The 22,235-nt window shown below is 47.1% G+C and overlaps 1 protein-coding gene across 2 annotated transcripts in view; it reads right to left on the bottom strand.

Annotated features, from left to right (window-relative positions):
- UTP20 (UTP20 small subunit processome component) overlaps positions 1 to 22,235 on the bottom strand; it is an 86,297-nt gene that overhangs the window by 3,444 nt on the left and 60,618 nt on the right. For both annotated transcript variants that reach the window (XM_032788589.2, XM_032788591.2), the window contains exons 47-58: positions 20,952 to 21,093; positions 20,463 to 20,579; positions 18,402 to 18,572; positions 16,736 to 16,864; positions 16,018 to 16,128; positions 13,713 to 13,792; positions 12,396 to 12,465; positions 10,635 to 10,817; positions 4,238 to 4,369; positions 2,773 to 2,905; positions 1,323 to 1,519; positions 865 to 936 (exon numbers count right to left, since the gene is read on the bottom strand). In XM_032788589.2, the coding sequence (XP_032644480.1) occupies positions 865 to 936; positions 1,323 to 1,519; positions 2,773 to 2,905; positions 4,238 to 4,369; positions 10,635 to 10,817; positions 12,396 to 12,465; positions 13,713 to 13,792; positions 16,018 to 16,128; positions 16,736 to 16,864; positions 18,402 to 18,572; positions 20,463 to 20,579; positions 20,952 to 21,093 (1,537 nt within the window). The remainder of the gene's footprint in view (positions 1 to 864; positions 937 to 1,322; positions 1,520 to 2,772; positions 2,906 to 4,237; positions 4,370 to 10,634; positions 10,818 to 12,395; positions 12,466 to 13,712; positions 13,793 to 16,017; positions 16,129 to 16,735; positions 16,865 to 18,401; positions 18,573 to 20,462; positions 20,580 to 20,951; positions 21,094 to 22,235) is intronic.

The following is a 22,235-nucleotide window of genomic DNA, read 5'->3' as shown; positions in this document are numbered from 1 at the left end:
AGGAAAATGTATTAAGCCCATATAGTTCAGAATTAGGCCATAGCACAGCCCAGAGAGTTAACTCCAGCGCCCTTACTGAGGCTGCCCCAGGAGCTGGTGGGGATGCTATGGTCATGCCCACATCCTTCCCCTGGAGATGGCTAGCATCCATAGCAGGCTCTGTGTCAAGCCAGGGCCTGCCGTAGGAGTGCTGCTTGTGGCCTGCCCAACCTAGAACAGAATCTGGCTTGCACTGGGTGGATCTAAGCCAATTCCAACTGACATCAGAACTTCAGCTCAGCCATATAACCTGAGCTGAGTCCAGAAGGATCAATTCACAGCAAGCAGCCAGGCTTCGATTCTCCACACTGTCTGAGCTGCACTTGCAAGGGCGGGGAGTGAGGTGAACTGGCTGCAGGGAAGCTGGTTGTGGCTCCATGATTCAGAGTTGCCCAGCCCACCATGTGAGGGCTGCTCAAAACAGCCATGGGAGTGCTCAGGAACCTTCTGCCAATGAAGGATCTGGTATCACGGAGCCCCACTCCCTGGCCTGCTAGGCCCTCCTCTGCCTCTCACACTAGATGTGACAGGGCAGGTCGGGTGGGTAGTGGTAGCCATATAGCCAGCAGATTTACATCAAGAGAAAGTTCCTCTGCACAGACAGGATTTTCCACTAAGCCATTTGCATTCGCACTTATCTCAGCTGACCAGAGAATCTGATTCTCTGGTGGTATTTTATCTTCACCTCAGCATTCACCATTTCTATGGCACTTGCTACATGTTCCACTTTGTAGCCAAGAGCACTCGCTCTCTCTGTAGGGACAGTGGATTATCCCGTAGTTTGGTCTATACCCCCAGCAGTCTGAAACCTATTCAGACTCATACCTGCTCTCCCAGAGACTGATCCAGGAACTTGGACTGCAGCTGGTGGCAGAATGCTAAAGCAAGTTCCTTCATCTGTGGAGAGAAAAGGGAGTTGGAATTCTTTACACAATAGGGAACATGCAGGATGATGTAGCCCAAGGAGTTATTTTTCCGTCCTACAGAGACAGTTCCCAAAGGCTAAAGGGAGGCCCAAACACTTAGATGGGGCTAGAATTCTTGCTTAGAGATACTGATCTTCATAGGAGCCACAGGGAGCCTTTTTGCTGATGAGGGCGAGACCCAAGGGAGGCAGTCTGCAATCCTATGTGAGAAGCCTGCCAACAATCAGCACAGAGCAGTGGAGAGCGTCCAAATATTAAAGACAAATGGAGAGACCAGCAACTAATGCTACTTTGCATTGCGACAACCAGAAACCCCCAGCAAGGCAACAGACATTCGGACGGGGGGACCATCCTTACCTTTTTGTCCAGCTCGTCTGTGAAGAACCTGGTCGCTGCTGGCTCCAACGTGGTCTTTTTGTTCTTGCCTGCCTTGCTCTCATTCCATTTGCTAACAAGTTCCTCTGGCTTGTGAGAAGCAAACAACAAGCCAAAAATCTGAGCAGCAGTCAGCCACACCCAGCTGTGCGGGTACCACAAATGGGATTGAACGTGACCTTCAGGGGAAAAAAAAGCTTTTCACCCAACATATCCCTTTCCATACGAGAGAGAAAAGTACCCAGGCACCTCAGCAAGGTTATACAGTTATGGGGACTGGGGTCATCACTGTTCATTCTACAGTCAGGAGGAGAGTACTGTAAACTGTACTGATTTGTTTTGAGTTTGACTGCAGGCTTCTGAGCCACCAGCAATTCCAATCCAGGCCAGGTTGGCAGAGAACAAAAGCTGTGGCCATGTGAGAGCCCCCCTCCCCTGCATAAAAACAACACTCCAGCAGGCTGCAGCAATGTTCCCACACATGATAGCCTACATTAGTCTAAGTGTTATGGCTTGGAACACTGCTGCTGAGTATTTTTAAACAAGGGTCTGTTCAGTGACTTCTCCTGTGAGCTGTGTTGAAGGCCTCAGTCCAGTTCTCAGGCGACAGGTGACCACGTTCTAAAACCCATCACCACTGGCAACCTTACAGACAAGCTCAGCAAAGAAGCCAGTGATTGCCCCTGTAAGCAGAGTGAGTTGCCCTCTCTTCCCTAGAGTTTGTATCTCCGGCTACACATTGAGGGACAACAGCGGTGCAGCATGGGGAAGTTTGCATCTCCTCTGCTCATGCTGCATCTGTCCAAGGGATGAATTCAGGACCTCCAGTCCTGTCAATCTGACACCTGCTGGGATTTTAAAAAAGACACTTGTTCTTTAAAGACGCAATCAATCAGATGCAAGCCCTTTGCAGACAGCAAGAAAAGCAATTTTAAAAAATACAACACACCAACACCGCACACCCAAATGAGTTAGCTTAACATGCCAGTGCATCACTGCAACCAATCAATAAAATGGTTTTGAGATGGACCTTCCAAACAAGCACACCGTTTAAGAGCTGCTCTGCCACGTGTCACCTGTTCAGTGGCTGCTATTTATGATCTCACAGAGAAAACCATTTTTCGCAGAGAACTGAAAGCTGTAATCTAAGGGATTTAATTAAAGCCAAACAGGCACCAGTTTGCAGCCTTTGGGTTACCCAAAATAGTTCCCACCAACCAGAACAGAGAGAGATAATTTTCACTGATGGTCTAACCTTTTCTATTAGCATCTGTTCTTTCACTAGTAACTAACTGCCTTATATTACAGATGCCTCTTCAAAGTGCAAATCTTCCTGCACAGATCTTTGTCTGTTTGCATTAGGGCAACCACAACAACACAAATCACCAACAATCTTAGTTCTAATACAGCAGAAAATACTATTCATACTTACGCCAGATATTACTCAAAATGTCATTATGTTTGGTTAACAGAATAATGTTGCATTCCTTGATTAATTTTGTTATCAGAGTAAGAAAACTGAACAACAATCTATCTGCTGCCTTTTCTTCAGTCTCTTCTGATATCTAAAAAGAAGCATAAATCAACAAAGACAGTTACAAGAGTTGGCTAGAATTGAACAGAAGGGCTTATTTTGTACATTTAATATCTGATGGCTGAATTCTTCCACACTGACCCCTATGACTGCTTTATATTTACTATATGAATTTAGTGTAAGGGAAATAAGTCCATTAAAACTATTTCACAAGGATTCATAGTTTCCAAAGGAAGATTACCATGTTACTTATCTCTGTATGTATGTACATGCAGGCATTTGTACACGAACACACTATATCATAACTATACTTGCTCTTCTACCTTGTTCAGCCTTTTGGCATTTCTTATTAAATACATGGCAGTTTCTTTATGACCAGCAATTCATATCACAGAGTGCTCACCAACCGATCAGAATCAATGGTAGCTATGTAATCTGAAGCCAAAACATGTGCACTGAATTGACTTTCAGTGACTGAATTACAGGAAGGGAATTGTATTGAATACTTTAATATTTTCTATAGGTTAAACTAAGAATCATAGTGATGTATTTCTGACCTTTCATATCCATGTAAACCTATGGGTTTCTCGGTTACAAGGACACAATCAACTTGATACTTAATCTGTTTTTAAATAAATGGATCCCAAGAAGTGTCAGATGCAATATCAGCCCCTCTGCCACTGCTGTGGTTTTACAATCACCATTTTGTGTAAGTGTTTCTTCTCTCCTACTGCTGTGGCAAAGCCTCATCCAGGCACGGAGAGCTGACATGCTACACATCAAGTGCTCTCAAATGCAAAAAGTCAACAAAGTGAAAAAAGAGAAGGTCAGATGCTCTCTCTCTTATCTATTTAGGTTCCGCTCATCTTACTACCATTATTTTATAGTGCCCAAGAGCATGCTGGGCATCTCGCAGCAGACCTGTCCCTGTCCTGACAAGCTAACAATAGGAATAGGAGCTAACAATGAGCAAGGGTGACAAAAGTTGAAGAGAGGCTGGGGCAAAAAAATCATTTGGTCACTCAGCATAGGTATGCATGAAGTTTGGTGGTTCTATTAGATTCTCCCACACACACATGCAGACCAAACCCCATATAGACTGTGACATGTTGCATGAGAAGGTTTTCATATACAGACACAGTGTGATTTTTAAGTTGATGGTGTCCCTTTAAGAACTTATGTATTGGGCACATGTCTCATCAGTCATCCTGGTCAAGTAACAGGCCCAAAGAGTTTAATCTTTTCCACTTTTATTCTTGCCTGCATTCTCCTTTTCTCTCCCCCTCCTCCCACTTATTTATTGCAGTTTCCCCAGCTAAACCTGTCTCTTTCCCAACATTTCATCCCTGGACTAATGACTTACATCTTCAAACTTCAGAGGTTCAATTTCTTTTTCGATCAGTGGGAGAACGGTTCCAAGTTGTCTTTCAAACGCCACTCCCTCGGCTTCAACGAACAAACCACAGGCCTGGGCAGCTAGCCGCTTGTGTGAGCTCTGCCAACAGAGAGGAGGACAGAGCAATCATTATTTCTTGATTTAATATGAAGAACCCATCACTCTGTAATACAACTCAGCGAATAAGGCACTACATTTCAGACGTTACTAGTGGGTGCCTCTGTTCTGCGTACCCAAACTGGGACAATTGTAAAGGAAATTGATTTCCAGAGTGTGGGGTACCAATCCAGGCCTCTTTATGGCATCAGGTTGGGAGCGTAAGACACACAATATCCCTAGTCATGTGAGAAAACATAGGCTCACATCATAAAGCTGAACTTTCAAGAATGCTAATTTTTAGCAAGTTTCCAAAACTACACGATTTTGAAGCACCCCACAAAGTTGCCCACAGCTTCAGACCATTTATTTAGTTAGCATATCGTAGATGATAGAGCTCAAATGGAGACACACCTTGCCTATTCAAAAAGTCAGCAGAAAAGACGGTTACTCACCTTTGTAACTGTTGTTCTTCGAAATGTGTTGCTCATATCCATTCCAGTTAGGTGTGCGCGCACCGCGTGCACGTTCGTCAGAGATTTTTACCCTAGCAACACTCGGAGATTTTTACCCTAGCAACAACCCCAGCAGGGCGCCCCCTGGAGTGGCACCACTATGGTGCTGGATATATACCCCTGCCGGCCCCTCCGCTCCTCAGTTCCTTCTTGCCGGCTACTCCGACAGTGGGGAAGGAGGTCGGATTTGGAATGGATATGAGCAACACATCTCGAAGAACAACAGTTACAAAGGTGAGTAACCGTCTTTTCTTCTTCGAGTGCTTGCTCATATCCATTCCAGTTAGGTGATTCCCAAGCCTTACCTAGGCGGTGGGGTCGGAGCGAGACGTTGCGGAATGTAAGACCGCTGAGCCAAAGGCGGCATCGTCTCCGGACTGCTGGACCAATGCATAGTGTGATGCAAAGGTGTGGATGGAAGACCAGGTAGCCGCGTGACATATTTCCTGGATGGGAACAAGGGTCAGGAAAGCGGCAGATGAGGCTTGAGCCCGAGTAGAGTGGGCAGTGAGATGGCCAGTTGGAATGTGGGCCAAGTCGTAGCATGTCCGGATACAGGATGTCACCCAAGATGAGATCCGTTGGGGGGAGATTGGCATGCCCTTCATGCGCTCTGCAACCGCTACAAATAGCTGAGGCGAACGTCTGAAAGGTTTGGACCCCTGGACGTAAAAGGCAAGAGCCCGGCGGACATCCAGGGTATGCAGCTGTTGTTCCCAGCGCAATGAGTGCGGCTTTGGGAAAAAGACTGGTAGAAAGATGTCTTGATTAATGTGGAAGGCAGAGACCACCTTAGGGAGGAATGCCGGTGCGGTCGCAGCTGTACCTTGTCCTTGTGGAATACCATATACGGAGGATCCACAACCAAAGCGTGAAGTTCCAATACTCGTCTAGCCGAGGTGAAAGCGATGAGGAAGGCTGTCTTCCAGGACAGGTACAGCAGCGAGCATGTGGCTAAAAGCTCAAAGGGAGGGCCCATGAGCCTAGCTCATACAAGGTTGAGATCCCAGGTAGGGGATGGGCACTTGACCTGAGGGTAGAGCCGCTCCAAGCTCTTGAGGAATCTGGAAACTATGGGGTGAGAGAAGATCGAACTGCCAGTTTCCCCAGGATAGAAGATGGAAATAGCTGCAAGATGCACCCTTATCGAAGAGATCGCCAGGCCCTGCTCCTTGAGGGACCATAAGTAGTCCAAGATAATGGGGACCGATAATAAAGTCATGCTGGGCGCACCAGTGGGAGAAGCACTTCCACTTGGCGAGATATGTTGCCCGTGTGGAAGGCTTTCTGCTTCCCAGTAGCACCTGTTGCACAGAGGTGGAACAACGCAATTTAGATTGGTTCAACCACACAGCAGCCATGCTGTCAGATGGAGGGACTGCAGGTCCGGGTGGTGAAGCCTGCTGAAGTCCTGTGTTATGAGGTCCAGGCAGAGTGGCAGAGGTATCAGGTCTGCCAGAGAAAGGTCGAGCAGCAGGGTGTACCAGTGCTGTCTCGGCCATGCCAGAGCGATCAGTATTAGCTGGGCTCTGTCCCTGCGGAGTTTGAGTAGAACTCTGTGGATGAGGGGAAAAGGTGGGAATGCATAAAATAGGTGACCTTTCCAGGGAATTAGGAACGCGTCCGAGAGGGAGCCTGGGGAGCGACCCTGCAAGGAGCAGAACACCTGACATTTCCTGTTCTCTCGGGAGGCAAAGAGGTCTATTTGGGGAAAACCCCACTTCCGGAATACAGAATGGAGAATGTCTGGACGGATGGACCACTCGTGAGACAGGAAGGACCTGCTCAGGTGATCCGTGAGAGAGTTCTGGACTCCCGGGAGAAAGGCGGCTACCAGGTCTATTGAGTGGGCTATGCAGAAGTCCCACAGTTGCATCGCCTCTTGACAAAGGGGGGAAGATTGCGTCCCTCCCTGCTTGTTTATGTAATACATGGCCGTTGTGTTGTCTGTGAACACTACAACACAACAACCCTGTAGATGACACTGGAAGGTTTGGCATGCCAGTCGGACCGCTCTCAGTTCGCGGACATTGATGTGAAGTGCCAATTCCCAAGAGGACCAAAGGCCTTGAGTGCGAAGGTGCCCTAGGTGAGCACCCCAGCAGAGAGATGAGGCGTCCGTTGTTAGGGACGTGGAGAGCTGCAGTGGATGGAACGGTCGACCCGTACACACCAGGGATGGTGTCAGCCACCAGTCGAGGGAGCCCAGAATGCTCAATGGAACCGTGAGTATCATGTCTATGGCATCTCTGCCCGGACGATAGGCTGAGGCTATCCAAGTTTGAAGAGGACACATGCGCAGTCTGGCGTGCTTTGTGACGAAAGTGCATGCAGCCATGTGACTGAGGAGGCCAAGGCAAGTGCGGGCAGAGGTTGTTGGGAAGCTTTGTAGTCTTTGTACAAGGGAGACTATAGCCTGAAACTGAGGTGGAGGCAAGCTGGCCGTTGCAAGATTGGAGTCCAGCGTGACCCCTATGAATTCTATTCTCTGCGTAGGCACCAAAGTGGATTTTTCCAAATTGATTATCAGGCCTAGACAGGTGAATAGGTCCTTGATGACGCTCACATGAGCGGTGACCTGTGCCTCGGAGGTCCCTCGAATAAGCCAGTCATTGAGGTATGGAAAGACATGTATTCGACGACGGCAGAGGGAGGCGGCAACTACCGCCATACACTTTGTGAATACCCGAGGAGCCGAGGAGAGGCCAAAGGGAAGGACCATAAACTGGTAATGTTGACGATTCACCACAAAGCGTAGATACCGTCTGTGCGGGGGGTAAATAGCGATGTGGAAATATGCGTCCTTCATGTCGAGAGCGGCGTACCAATCTCCGGGATCCAGGGAAGGGATGATGGTTCCCAGGGATACCATGCGGAACTTGAACTTTTTCATGAATTTGTTCTTTCCTCGCAGGTCCAGGATAGGCCGGAGGCCCCCTTTTGCCTTGGGGATTAGGAAATATCTGGAATAGAACCCCTTGCCTCTTAACTCCTCCGGTACCTCCTCTATAGCTCCCATTGCAAGGAGCCTCCAAACCTCCTGCAAAAGGAGTTGCTTGTGAGAGGGGTCCCTGAAGAGGGAGGAGGAAGGGAGTTGGGAGGAGGGGCTGAAATAAACTGAAGACGGTATCCAAACTCCACCGTGCATAGGACCCAACGGTCCGAGGTTAGTTGGGACCACGCAGGGAGGAACGGGGAAAGGCGATTGTAGAACTGAAAAGGATCCTGGGAGGCCACTGGTGCACTGCTCTCGGGCGCACCCTCAAAAGTTTGGTTTCGGTCCCGCTGGTGGCTTGGTGGGACCGGAATTGTTACCCCCTTGAGGCCCAGACTGACATCTGCGATTGGTACGACCTCGCCTTCTGGTGAAGTCTTGCCTCGGCCAAGGCGGGGGGTAGGGGCGCTGAGGTTAGGGCCGGAAAGACCGTCTTGGAGTCTGTGGTGTATGCATTCCAGCGAACGCATAATTACGCGATTGTCTTTTAGACTCTGTAGCCTAGGGTCCGTCTTCTGCGAGAACAGGCCCTGGCCATCTTGTGGATCCGGTACGTGGGCAGATTCCTCCGTACCAGCCAGGGGAGGTCTGCTAACAGTGGCCTCTGGCGCTCGGACAGACCAGAGCGCGATGGTATAGGGGGTTCACCCTGGGCTTGGTGATAAGCCCAAGGTGTCCAAAAGGACCACTGATGAGGTCCCTGGTCCGGGCCAAGGGTTCCTTGGGCAAACCTGTTGTGAGTATCCGAACCCCACAGGATGCACTGTCTGCATGGGAGGAGGTAGACGGATGATGAGGCCACGGAGGGGAGGAAACCGTTTGATGCGGGTCCCTGCGTCCACTCGATCTGTCCCCACGCAGTGTCAGAGAACGGTACCGGGAGTCATATCAGTGCAGGGAATGAGACTGGGACCTGCGACCGGCGTGGTGCCGGGAGGTCGACCAGTGCCTTGAATCGCCATGCCGAGATCGGCTGCAAGAGGTACGATGCTGCGAGTGGTGTCAGGACCTAGAGCGGTGCCAAGAGTATCTGGTCGGCGACCGGGACCTCGAACGGTGCCGCGAATACGACCAGTACCTCGATGGGGAGCGGTACCAGGACTGCGAGCGACGCCGGGACCGGGATCGATGATGGGACCGAGAGTGTCTGCGGGACCTGGATCGGTACCGGCGACGTTCAGTGGTACCGGGCGAAGATGGTCTCATGAGGGCCGGCTTGCTTATTTACTGAAGAGCCCGCACCAGCGGTGCGGGGGGTTGAGGCAGCTCAGGCTCCGTCAAGGCAATCAAGTCCCGTGCCGTGGAGAATGTCTCTGGAGTGGAGGGCACGATAAGCTCAACCACGGCGCGTGCCGGGGAGCTGGTAGGCACCGGACTCGATGGCTCTTGCAAGGCCGGAATCAACGGTGCGGAGGACGTCAGTGCCGCGGCAGTTGTCAGTGCAGGGCGGTACAACTTAGCTAAGTGCTCAGACTGGGCGTAGATACAGCAGCCGCAGAAGGCTTGTGCTTCTTGCACTTTGGTGAGAGAGAGCGGTGCCGGGCAGGAGCTTGGGCCGGTGATGGCTGATGTTGAGGAGCCTTCACTGTTTGCGCGCGCGCTCCGGTGCAGAAGAGGCGCTTGTTCCCGGTGCCGCAGGTGGTGCTGAAGACGGAGGAGTCAGCGCTGCCTCCATCAAGAGTTGCTTCAGGCGAATGTCCCGCTCTTTTTTAGTCCGGGGCTTGAAAGCCTTGCAGATGCGGCACTTGTCCGTGAGATGGGATTCACCCAAGCACTTGAGACAGGAGTTGTGAGGGTCTCCTGTGGGCATTGGCCTATGACAGGCCGAGCACGGTTTGAAGCCCAGCGAACCGGGCATGGGCCCCGATCCCTCTTAACTATGTACAATAACTACTACAGAACTAATAACTAAATAGTAACTATACTTATAGGAAATCGAACTATATACACAATACAATAGAAACAAGCGAATCGCTAGGGAGGTGGAGGTCAGCGAAGCTGCGCTCCACTGTTTCAACGATCGACACGGGCAGTAAGAAGGAACTGAGGAGCGGAGGGGCCGGCAGGGATATATATCCGGCACCACAGCAGCGCCACTCCAGGGGGCGCCCTGCCAGCCCACCGAATGTTGCTAGGGTAAAAATCTCTGACGAACATGCACGCGGCGCGCGCACATCTAACTGGAATGGATATGAGCAAGCACTCAAAGAAGAACCACTCAAATCAGGATTGGACTCAAAAGGTCTTAAATCTGCTAGATTCCAGTAATAGAGAGGATGGACTAAGCAGCAGACGAACAAAAATAGCACCATCAGCCAGTTACTAAGCTCAAGTTCAAAGGGATTTTGCTCAAATTTCACCACCAAAACATTTAGCTTTGGGCAAAGACTGAAGAAGGAGAATTGTTCAACCCAAATGGTGAACTTTCAGAAAACCATAAGCATGTAAAACAAGGCAGGCTCTAATGGAAACTGTTTTAATAACCTTAGCTACAACAGCCACTTCTGCTGGACCTATTCAAGAATGAATCTACAAAGCTTCTTCCTCTCCTTGCAAGCAAGGACTGTGCAGGACAGTGGAGTTTTAAGAAGCTGCGACTCTAGGACTGGTTTGCTCCACAATCTCATCCCTGCACCACCACACAAGTTTAACTGAACACACCATCTACCCGCCAAGATTAAACATGTATAACCTCCTGATTTGCTCCTATTCCATTCTCACAATGAAAAGAGCTGGGGTGCACTGAAACGAACAATACCTTCTCGCTGTTAAACCACGTGGTGACTAGGGAGAACATCAGATCTTGGTTTGCAGAGTTTACTTTAGTGAGCAGAGATTTGTTTGCCATGGCTGCCATTTTCTTGCACTTGGCAGAGTCGTCATTTACCATCATCATACAGAGTGGGACAAAGAACAGACCGCAGTATTGATGAAGTAATCCCTGAAAGAAAACAAATCAATCACCAGGAGGTTTTATTTTACCCCGCACACAAACAGGAGGATTCCAGAGACCCAACTCTGGGCCCAAACAGAGGAAGTCAGACAGAGGACGGGTGGTCCAGTTGTTGGCGCATAAGGTTTGGACTTCGGAGACCTGTACCTGCTGGTCTGCCACAGACCTCTCATGCAACCTTGGCCTCATGCTTTGCTTCCCTATTTAATCTCTACCTCACAGTGATGTTGGGGGGATAAATACAGTAAAAATTGTGAGGGGCTCAGACATCGTTGGAATGGGAGCCATCTACATACAATAGATCAGTGGTGCCCAAACTGTGGTCCCCAAATCTAGAGGGGTACAGAGGAACATTTTTTTTGTAGGGGAGACCAACCCTCATGGAGAGTGGGGAGGGAGCACCACCCAGCCCCACTCTGCCCCCAGACCAGCTCTGACTCCAGCCGCAGCTTCACTGCTGTCCCCAGCCCAGCTCTGCCGTCATTTCCTCTCTGCCGCCAGGCTAGCTCCACCTTCAGCCCCAGCTCCTCCTCCAACGCCAGTTCTGCCCCCGGCTCCACCTTCAGCCCAAGTTCCTTTGTTGAGCCAACTGTGCAGTAATGGAAGGGAGGTGTGGACAGATTCCATTACTGGTAAAATGGGGCGTGCCAGGAAAAGTTTAGGCATCATTGCGATAGACGGAAATTCACATCTCGTTATGCGTGATGGTCTCTTTCTTCCCATTCCCCCTCCTGCTCATCTGCATTCCCCCCCCAGTCTCCTACATCCCCATCCACCCCTCACCACCACAGCCTCTGGCTCAGCCCAGCAGTTGTAGCGACACTGGCTAGAGTCAGCAGCAGGCCTGTTTATAAAGAAGTATAACGCTGTTTTAAATGTTGCTCTGTACAGACCTGAGACCAGTTCTTCAGACCTCGTTGTGAGCCCCCCCCACCCCCCCGACTAAAAGCACAATCTATCCCCAGAAAAGCCAAGATACAAGTCTGGAGATTGTTGGCCAAATCAGTTTAGAGATGGGAAGTCCAAAAAAGGTTAAGAAAATCTAAAGAACAGGGCAATTCTTGAAACAACCTAGCTTTAAAATTCCAGTGCTGACTTTTTTCCTAACATTTCTGAAAAATGTTCTCCAGAGTTGAAGGGAAAAGGAAGCTCACAGAAGGCTACTTCCACCTTAACTACAGAACAGCTACTGCTACTCCATTATATAGTGACTGCATTTGAATGCATTCCCCAATCCTGCTGTGTTTCATTTCTGCTCTTTTAGCATTTCTCACTAACTCAAACATCTCCAAGTTGGTTTAAACAGGTTTTAGCGCATGCAGCAACACCATTTTCCTTGTAAAATAAGCAAATCTGACATGGAACCATTGTAGGACAATCGATCTGTCATTTCAACTGTCACTTTTTAGAGAAGAACCAACATTAATGCTCTGAGAACTGTGCCATATGTTTGTGATAGGAGAGAATGTGAACAGCCAAGTGCATCCAGTTCTAATAAATCTGCAAAGTTTCTGGATGTAACTGAAAAGAACTGATTATTGGATGATTGAAACTAAGATTTGTTACCTGAGGGAACATTTCAAAGAGGTAAGCAATCATCTCCAATGCAGACTCTCTTCCAGTCTCATAGTCATAACTGAAAGAAAATAATTAACAAGATGGAGTGGGTTAGTATCTTCCAAAATTGCAAGAAATTCAGAAAATTGCAAACATTTTGGGTTTCTCCAAATATATGCACCAAGGATATCTTAGAACAAACAGACCTTTATAATCAATGCCTGTTCCGTAGTGGAGACAAACAATGTGCTCAACTTGCTTAACTGAAGACTAACACATTTGAACTGGGATAACTAAGAGCCAGTCTTACTCACCTAGAGAAGTACCTTTCTCCTCCAGCACCTCACAGACACTACTGGAGCAGTAAGATACTTCTGAGTGGGGTAGGGTAGCAGGATTCAGCCCTCCATGTTATGTGTTCTATCAGCAGAATTCACAGTATACAAGAAGACCCACTGATGAATGCAGTGTCAATGGAGACTGCATGCACATCCTGGCCCAAAGGACCACTTCCCAAGTGGAAAGATGACTGGGATCTTACAAAAAATAAACTATTTGGGGTTAGAACAACTTATGTTACCTACTCATGCAAGGGAGGGAGGGGAAACAAAGACCTCCCTTGCACCCCAGTGCAGGCTACCTGGGACTTGGGTCTTGGCATTAGGAGTAAGCAACCACGGTGACCACTTACTCCACCTCCCAGAGCACATGTACAGGGACAGGAATGGGCAGTCTGTTGGCTCTACCCCCAACGCCACTGAGTCCACATGGCAGGTATTGGAATATGCAGCTGGCACCACGAGTAAATTATATGGGGACATTTGCAGAATGCACCAGAATGTGTTGTAACTGCCCTAGGCAGAAGCTGCTGATGCAAAATGAAAGGTACTTAAGTCTGTGTTAACATAATCCTGTGAAGAGAGCTACGGTACCACGGCCCACAAAGGGCAGTTAGCACACAACACTCCCATGTGCTCTGTAATTCACTGTCACAGTGCGGATGACGGTGGTGCGTGCAGCTGACTAACCATTAACAGCGAACAATTAAAGCCACATTTTGGTTATATAACAGCAACAGGCAAAAACAGTACAGAAATGAAGAAAAGATGGATAGGTGCAGTATTTATTTGCCATAAATGTTCTTTCATTTGCTTCTAACAAAGTGAACATTTTACTTTTACAGCTAGGAAAATGTGATGCCGACCCTGCATACCCTTATTCTCATGAGCAGCTCCACTGGGATCAATAGAACACTTGCACGAGAAAGGATTTATAACACTGCTCTTTTTGAAAAGCCACCGCACACAACAAGGATTACAAACTCACTTGAGCTGAGCAAATATGAACTCCAAATTGGGTTTCAGCTTGTCACCAAGGGGATAGTCAAGAATGTATTTCAGGTAAATCTGAAAAAATAGAGAAGGAAGAGTTACCAGAAACAATGGGATCAGCTTGTGAAAATGTAATGATGAGAACAAAGCTTTTTGCAACCAACTGTGAACAAGATACACACCTCCCTTTCATGTGTACGTAAAGTCTCGTCTTGCAAAGTGCCAAGCTGTCTCAACGTCCATTGATTTGGACGGGAGTTACAGGCACTCAGCACCTTACAAGATCAGCCTCTTCAAAACATAAGTTGACATAGCTATGGCCCTGGGTGTGAAAAATCCACATCTCTGAACGCTGTCACTAGGCCAACCTAACCCACGCCCCCCCCCCCCCCCCCCCCCCCGCCGTAGATGCAGTAAGTCACTGGAAGAATGCTTCAGTCAACCTACCTACTGTCGCTCTGGGAGGTGGAGTTCCTAGAGCAATAGAAAAACCTCTTCCACTGCTGTAGGATATGTCTACATTGTGAGGTTATAATGGCATAGCTACACTGCCATCGTCCCCACAGTGTAGACGAACCTTTAGTCTTGGTAATGACTACGTAGCTAGCACTTATGAATTTATGATGTCTCTGTTTAAAATGACAGGCTCAACAAACCTCAAAATAAGTTCTCTGAATATTAAACTAAAGCTCATTTTAGTATGGTCCCTAATGCTAAGATCATCAGCTGCTTTCATTATAAATTTGCCCCATTTATAGTAACAGACTCAGAAGGGACCATTATGAACATCTAGCCTCACCACCTCCATAACACAGGCCTTAGAATTTCCCACAGTAATTCCTATAACAGCTAGAGCAGAGCTTTTAGAAACTCATCCAGTCTTGATGTAAAGACATCCCACAGCAGGCAAATATGGAATAATCTGCCCCCTTCACCATTAAGTCTCCCCTTGATCTCTAATAGTTCAAGATCAGTTTAAGTGCTGAGCAGGAAGTTTAACATCTCTTACAACTTTTTTTGTTAGCAATATCTGTTTATAACTCTAGCTAGTCTTGCTATTGCTATAAACATTGAGTCCCTTTTTGAATCTCTTATTTCTCAGCCTTGATGACTTCATGTGGCAGAGAGTTCCACAGTCTCATTACCCGTTGTATGAAAAGTATTTTCTTTTGAATTCCTCACATTTAATTTTGCTGCATGCCCCCTTTTTCTAGTTGTATGAGATAGGGAGAGCAGAGGCTTCCAACCTACCTTCTCTAAGCCATTCATTATTTTATATACTTGTCCCCTCTTATTCATCTCCTTTCTACAATAAAGAAGCCCAATCTCTCAGTTATTCTTGTTTCCCTTCTCTGAACTCCCTCTCACATTTAGGATATTTACTTTCTGATAAGGAACAGCATTACAGCCCTGACTCAGCTAGACGCCCAAGTATGTGCTTAACCTGAAGCACAAGAACAGTCCCAGGACGTTATTTCTAAAGTGCCTAAAGACCAGTACATCCTTCAATGCTTTGCTGAATTAGGACCTGAATTACAGAGGGAGGAAGGGATAAATATCAAAGTGCAAGGTAAATCCTACTTCCTTTCAGAGATCAAACGAGTTGGCTCTCTGCAGTATCTGGAAGGGTTCCCAAGTTGTGTTCGGAAAAAGAAAGGGTAATATTTAAGAGGTAGAATTGGATGGCAATCATTATCAGGGGAACGTGGTTCCAGATTGTGGGGCTGAAAATAGAATTAAAAAAAAAAAAAACATCCTCTGCACATGGACCTTTTTGAAATCACTGGAGCATCAAGACGACACAACAAAGAAATTTGCCACTTGGGACAATGTGGGTTTGCCCTACTTTATTTGGCTCTCAAGAAATGAAAATGTTTCCTTAAGAAATAATTTGCAGCCAGGCTGACCACTTGGATATTTTTATTTATTTTCTGTAAAGATGCCTACTGCGACCTTTACAACACCACCCATATAAACTTAAACTAATGCTAAGGCATTCTTTTTTAACAGTAAAGGTAACGAACCTTTGGAACTATGTTCATAGGATCCTCTGTCAATTGAATCTAACATCTTCTTCTGAAGCATCTGGTACTTACTACTATCTGAGACAGGACACCGGACTAGATGGACTTGAGGTCTGATCCAGTCCGGCAACTTCTAATACAGGAGGCCAGTTTTGGGTTGAGTGCTAGAAGCTGGGCTGTTAAACACGCTTATCATCATTAATAAAAGAGATTCTGTTAACAGGTTTTATTACAACAGAGCATGGAGCTTAAGGAAAGAAACCATTTTCTACTAACCTGCCTGCACTGGACTCGCACTGGCTCACTCTGGCCTGTGATGGCAAACTTGGCAACTTTCTGCATGACAGCATCGATTTCAGGAACAATCAGCTTTCTGGATAAAATAGCCTTAAAAAAAATACATGAAAGTACAACCCGAGTCATTCTCATTCTGCTTGCGCATTGTCAGGTACAACAGCACCACAAAACAAACTTTGGTGTTATTTTAACGTCCGCCTTTGAATGTCTTTATTGCTAGACTAACTCCTTTTAAAGGAGGTGGCCTGTAAAGTCAGGTCTGCTTTTGCTGGAGGACCTGCAACATGTTCATGGTGAGCTCTCACAGCTCAGTTGAAGGGGCAGGGATTGTCAAATCTTTAACACAGACATCATTTATCCAAAATTTTCATTAGTCTTTGAAGTTAAATGTGGTAACAAAACAACTCCAAGAAACAGTTTTAAACTCCACATTGCTCTACTTCTACTCTAAGAACTCTTGTGATCTCATCATTTCACTAGTTCTCTGGTCACTGTAGACTGGTGTAACCTAGAAAGATCCTGAATGTCTATTGTTAAAATCAAGCAGAAAAGCTTCAGGGCCCTCTGTATAGCAAGGACACCTTTAACAGACATTCTGTAATCTGTCACCAGATTTGTATTAGCAGGTAGACAATATAAGCACTTTCATTTCTACAATTCGGAAATTGTAAACTAGACATGTGCTCTTTAGTAATACCTTTAAAAGGCCGAAGGCAGTGGCTTGACGCGAGGAATCATAAATATCTTCTTCAGCATATCCTAGCAACACTTGGAGCTGTTTCTCTGTTATGTGACTGTTTGTGTTCCTCACAAGTCTAGTTACGCACTGCAAATTAAAAGCAGGTATTGTAACATGACTAGAACGGCATGTTCTAGCAGATCAACTTGCACTTCCTTACTGTGATAAAATCAGTAACTGCCACATTCAGCAACCCACACTCTTCCTAAAAATCTAAAATCTGTCAGTGGCTAGCACTGGTGTTGTAATACACAAATATGAACCCTAGAGCATACAGCTAGCCTTCTGCCCATAAAAAGCAAACGTTAGCATGTTTACAGCTGGCAAATTGGAGACAAAAAGCATAACCAAGGTTGGAGACCAAATATACGCCAACACATTCAACAAAACATCGGCCCCTGAATCCAATGGGGCTATTCACGGGAACAAAAATGGTTTGCGGAATGGGGACCACATTGAGAAAAAATCCTCCCACGCTTTTATTTATCCTGCAACTACCCTTAAGATAAGGTAACCATAATTTGCTAAAGCATTTTGGATATACATCTGTCAGGAGGACACTACACAAAATGAAGATTATTGCTGTTAATTGCCCTGTTTTCCTAAGCTCATTTCAGCTGCTGTTTTTTTAAACCCATTTAATTTAAAAGCAAAAAAACTGCTCAAACAGAAGTGACATCTATCAAGAGAGACAATGGGAACAAAACAGTCAGTGAAACAAAAGTGTCCAACAAACATGCTTCTGCAAAACACTTTGGTGACTTTTATTAGGTTTTCAGTGAAGACAGCAACAGCAAGACAATTGCTTTCCCTCCCTAGTGTCCTGAATCATGCAGACAGGCATAAGAGGTTCCATGTAGGCACAGACTGCAGGGATTGAGGGATCTATAGCTGGGCTTTCTTGATTCCATTAAATTAACATTAAACTGTTCCACAGATGACTGATGCCTCCCCCCAGTACAGAGGGACACCAGCTAAAGAGGACACATGACCTCCCTACGTTTCTCCTCTCCACCCAGCCAGGCCCCTCACGCTCTCCCCAGCCCATGTTACCTGGGGGGAGGGAGGAGATGTCTCTGTCCTCTCACTGTCCCGGTTCCCCTTCCGCCCTCGGGCACAATTGGCTGCTCTTCCTGGCAGCAAGACCCAGGCAGCGGACGGGACTGAGCCTCTCCCGGACACTGCCTGGGGAAGCCCAACAGCTGCCTGGGAGAGCACCTGGCTGCAGCAGCAGTTGTCTGCCTACCGTCTGGGCATGGCTTGCAGGACAGCACCTGAGCAAACTGGAGCTCACCCACCATGCTCTGCGTGTAGCAACAAGGGTCTTGCTGGGGAGGGGTGCAGTGACCGGGGGAGATTCCAGCTGCCTCGGTCTCTGTCCCTGAAAGCTGAGCCTGGGAAGGGGGCAGCCTGCTGCGCTCCCAGTCACAGTCAGCCACTGTGCTGCACCGGGTAGCGTCTCAGGCAGTGTGGCTGGAAGAGGCTCTGGCCCCACCGGATCTCTTCCAGCTCTGGCCCACCCTTTCCACTCTGCTGCCCGGGCCAGCTGTTGTGAGGGTGGGGAGCATTTGAGCCTTCTTTCCCCACGAGTTGCCTATGAACTGTTCTATTTGGCTCTGCTTACTTTGAAACAGTTCACCACCAAATGGAAGTTCTGGCCCTTGGCTGCTCCTGGCTTGGCAAAATCCTTCAGCAGCAGGAAAAGCTGCTTGGTTAGTTTCTCCATATTCTTTTCAATAGAAGGCAAAGGGAACTTTAAAATCCACACCAAAGACTGCAGAGCGCCAGTGATCACCTGGGAATAGAAGCCAAAGAACAGCATGTGGGATTAACAGGATTTAAAGAGCACTCCCCCCACTCCCCAGTCTATAATTACTAGCAGGCCTGGGTGACTATCTACAGCTGGAATTAACATGGAAGTTAAGCTTTCCCAAACCTTTTACATGAAATAGAAATGGCTAGTCAACCTGACAGGAAAGATAATACATAGCACACACCAATCTATGGCCAAGATTTTCAGATGTGGCTACTGATTTCTGGTGCCTAGCTTGAGACACCTCTAAGGGGTCTGATTTTCAGAGGGTGGATGCTTAGCATTTTCTGAAAACCAGGCTCCATTAAGGACTCTCATTTTTGTCTCCCAAAAATCACCAGTCCCATGAAAATCTCGGTGTTTGTTGCCAAATTAGTCAAGCCACCAGAGCCAGTGTGTCAGGTGCCTTCCGTTGCGGTGAAAAGAGTGCCCAGGTCAGACTCTGCATTCCTGAACACACCAAAATCCGCAGCGAGAGGGGTTTATTTGGCCACTTTGCTCACTTGGATACAGTACTGCTGGGCGGACTGGTGCCTGGCAAGAAGGCAACACTTAACCTGATGTCTGCCCCTGCACGTTGGCATACACACAAAAACCTGCTGGGCTTTCAGCTTGCTTAGAACCTTCCAGGCTCTCACCTCGCTTAGAACCTGCCTGCTACCGAGCACAAAACGTTGGTACTTTGCTACAAGACCATTCTGCTTCTGAAGCGTTAAATGTCCTATTGGGCCTGATCCTGTGAGAGGTGCTGAGTGCCCTCAAATCCCGTGGATTTAGTGCAACAGGCATGCCCAGCACGTAGGAGATTAAGCCAGTTATGAAGCACCACACAAGGTTTTTGTCAGACTACCTTACTCAGTCAGCAGTGCATTGGGGTGAAGGAACGGGATGCAGGTTGATCCCTTGGCACTGGGAATCCAGGATTTTATACCTATGCACTGCAAAGGGAACAGGGTAGCGGGTAGTGAGAGGGGAGAAATCAAGCTAAGGAGTTAGGGAAAGCCCAAAGAACCCAAGTTTAGCCAATCAGGGTGGGCCCAAGGCAGCACAAGAAACCTTCGGGAGGCTCCCTCCCAGGGCCGAGTAAGCCACCACTGAGTGCGGCTGTCCCACAGGCAGAAGAGTGGCACTGCAGCAGTATCAAGAGCAGGTTCTGCTCCTAAGTAGTTTCTACAATCTGAACAGGAACAAAGAAGGGGAGGGGAAGAAAAGGAAACAAAAGGAAAATTTTCACAGAGGGATCTTGTTATCTTTTCTCTACCGGGAAGAAAAATTTAGGGTTTCCCTTTTAATTATTATTGTAAGTGAACTACGGTCGCAAAGGTGTGACAGTAATACCACTAGACACGGATGGCCCAATCTGCAGAACAGCCACAGCATGAAGTGTGCAGAGACGATGCCACCTCCTCACACTGCCCTTCAACTCAGACCTGAAGGGATCTCTCCTCTAGGAGCAACTGCGCAGGTCCTGTTCTAGGCCTATTCGATCCTTGGACTCTGCTGAGATTCCCAACAAGGAGGCTAGTTATGATGGGGACAGTGACAATTGCTAGAACCAGATCAAGATCAGCCATGTATTTCACAGACGTCTAGCAGCACCCGTATGGTAAGAACTGCTCACTGCTGACTTTGGCCATTTTTCAACCAGCAATTCAGAGGCAAAACGTTAAGAATCCCCTGGATTACAAACCTCCCAAGGTATCGTATCCCTTAATTAATTATTTACCTTAACAGCTAAGAAATCAGGTTTGAAAACTGTGCTTTATAGTTCAAGGACAATGCAGGGCAGTCTTTGGAATCCATGGTTAGCCTGTATTCTGCAATGGAGCTGGGTAGAAGAGGCAAGTGGTATATTGAGCTTAGACCCCCTACCTTAACATCCGTGGATTGCAGGCAGTCTATAAGCAGCTGAACAAAAGGATCCAACATTTCTAAAACATGCTCATCTGAGGAATTTATTTTGGATCTCTTCAGGCTCATGTGCAGTAGCTACAGTGTTGAAAACACATTTTTCATTAGTCACAAAGAGAGGACAAAGACATCATCATGTAACTCAAAGGAGTTCAAAAAAATCCCAAACACAATTTCAGGACACAGTAGAAACCAGGCAACACCACATTAAGTCTTTAACAAATGAAATGCTCTTAGCAGCACCCTATAAGCCCCGTACTGAAGTTACTACGGGCAGCCAGACCCCAAGGAAAAGGAACTGTCATTAACACCAGACAGGGACAGAGGAAATTTTTTCACATATATATATATATATATATATATATATATATATATATATTTTATTTTATTTTTTGGACAGCAGAACAACTGACCCCACAGCACTTGTTTCACATCTGGGGAGACCCTTACCCTAAGTCCTGAGTCAACCAAGATATGCATGTTAGTCTTGCTGCTAACAGCTGCTTTCTGCCCACCTCGAGCTGGGACTGGTGGGAGTAACAGGCAGCTTTCTGGTTGCAGACGAGGATCTGGAGGAGCCGGGGCTTTCGTTCTGCAAATTATCATGAGGTGAAAGGTACATTTAGACTTTGATGTCATTGGAGACTCTCTGCTGGCAGTGGAGAGAATTTCACTGCCTCTACTGCTGACAACAGACACTGCATGGAGCACATTCAGGTCACGGCAGTGAAAGAATCAATGGAACAAACTGAAGAGCATTTTTACTTCTATGAGGACTAACAAGTATGTTTTGCTTCATGTAACATTTCTATTGTTTTCTCAAGTTTATCATTGGTAAAAACCCACCTAAACAGGCAAAATTCAATAGCTAGCGCAATGCAAATTTAAAATTTCTTTTAAAAAACTGTCCAAATTGAAAGGTATTTCAATTTGCAAACCTGATCCACAATAACTGCAGCTTTCATCTTATTTATAAACGGCCTTTCCCTGTATCGGAGAAACTTCTAGCTAAAATGAGAAAACTAAAACATTTGGAAAAAACTTAAGCAGGGAAGCCACCAAAATCAAACCCTGTTCCAATAGGAGAACAGCCCACGGGACACAAGTACAGATTCCTAAGGCAGTCCCACTTCTACCACCTTCTAACTTTGGCATCTTCAGACTTTGGCAGCCCTGCTTTCAGAGGCTCAGTACAATCTGTCCAAACCAGGGATTAAGGGTAAATTTCGGGCTGTGAGGAACATGAGGGAGAAACCCTAATGTGTTTGGGGAAACTCAGACTTTAAGACCAGAAGGAACCATCATGATCATTTAGTCTGACCTCCTGCCAGTTGCAGGCCACAGAACCTCACCCACTCCCGTAATAGACCCCTCACCTCTGGATGAGTTACTAAAGTCTACAAATCATGATTTAAAGACTTCAAGTTACAGAGAATCCACCATTTACACTAGTTTAAACCTGCAAGTGAGCCTGCCCCATGCTGCAGAAGAAGGCGAAAAACCCACAGGGTCTCTGCCAATCTGACTTGGGAGAAAATTCCTTCCCAACTCCAAATATGGCGATCAGTTAGACCTTGAGCATGTGGGCAAGACTCATCAGGCAGATACTTGGGAAAGAATTCTCTGTAGTAACTCAGAGCCCTCCTCAACTAGTGTCCCATCACCGGCCATTGGAGATTTGCGGATACCAGTCACAGATCGTCTACAAGTCATTGTAGGCAGTCTCATCCTACG

This window comes from Chelonoidis abingdonii, chromosome 1 (genome assembly GCF_003597395.2).
Source record: "Chelonoidis abingdonii isolate Lonesome George chromosome 1, CheloAbing_2.0, whole genome shotgun sequence".
In the NCBI taxonomy this organism is placed as follows: domain Eukaryota; kingdom Metazoa; phylum Chordata; order Testudines; family Testudinidae; genus Chelonoidis; species Chelonoidis abingdonii.
The sequence above is the reverse complement of the archived record's forward strand: the minus strand, read 5'-3'. Positions and strand labels throughout refer to the sequence as shown.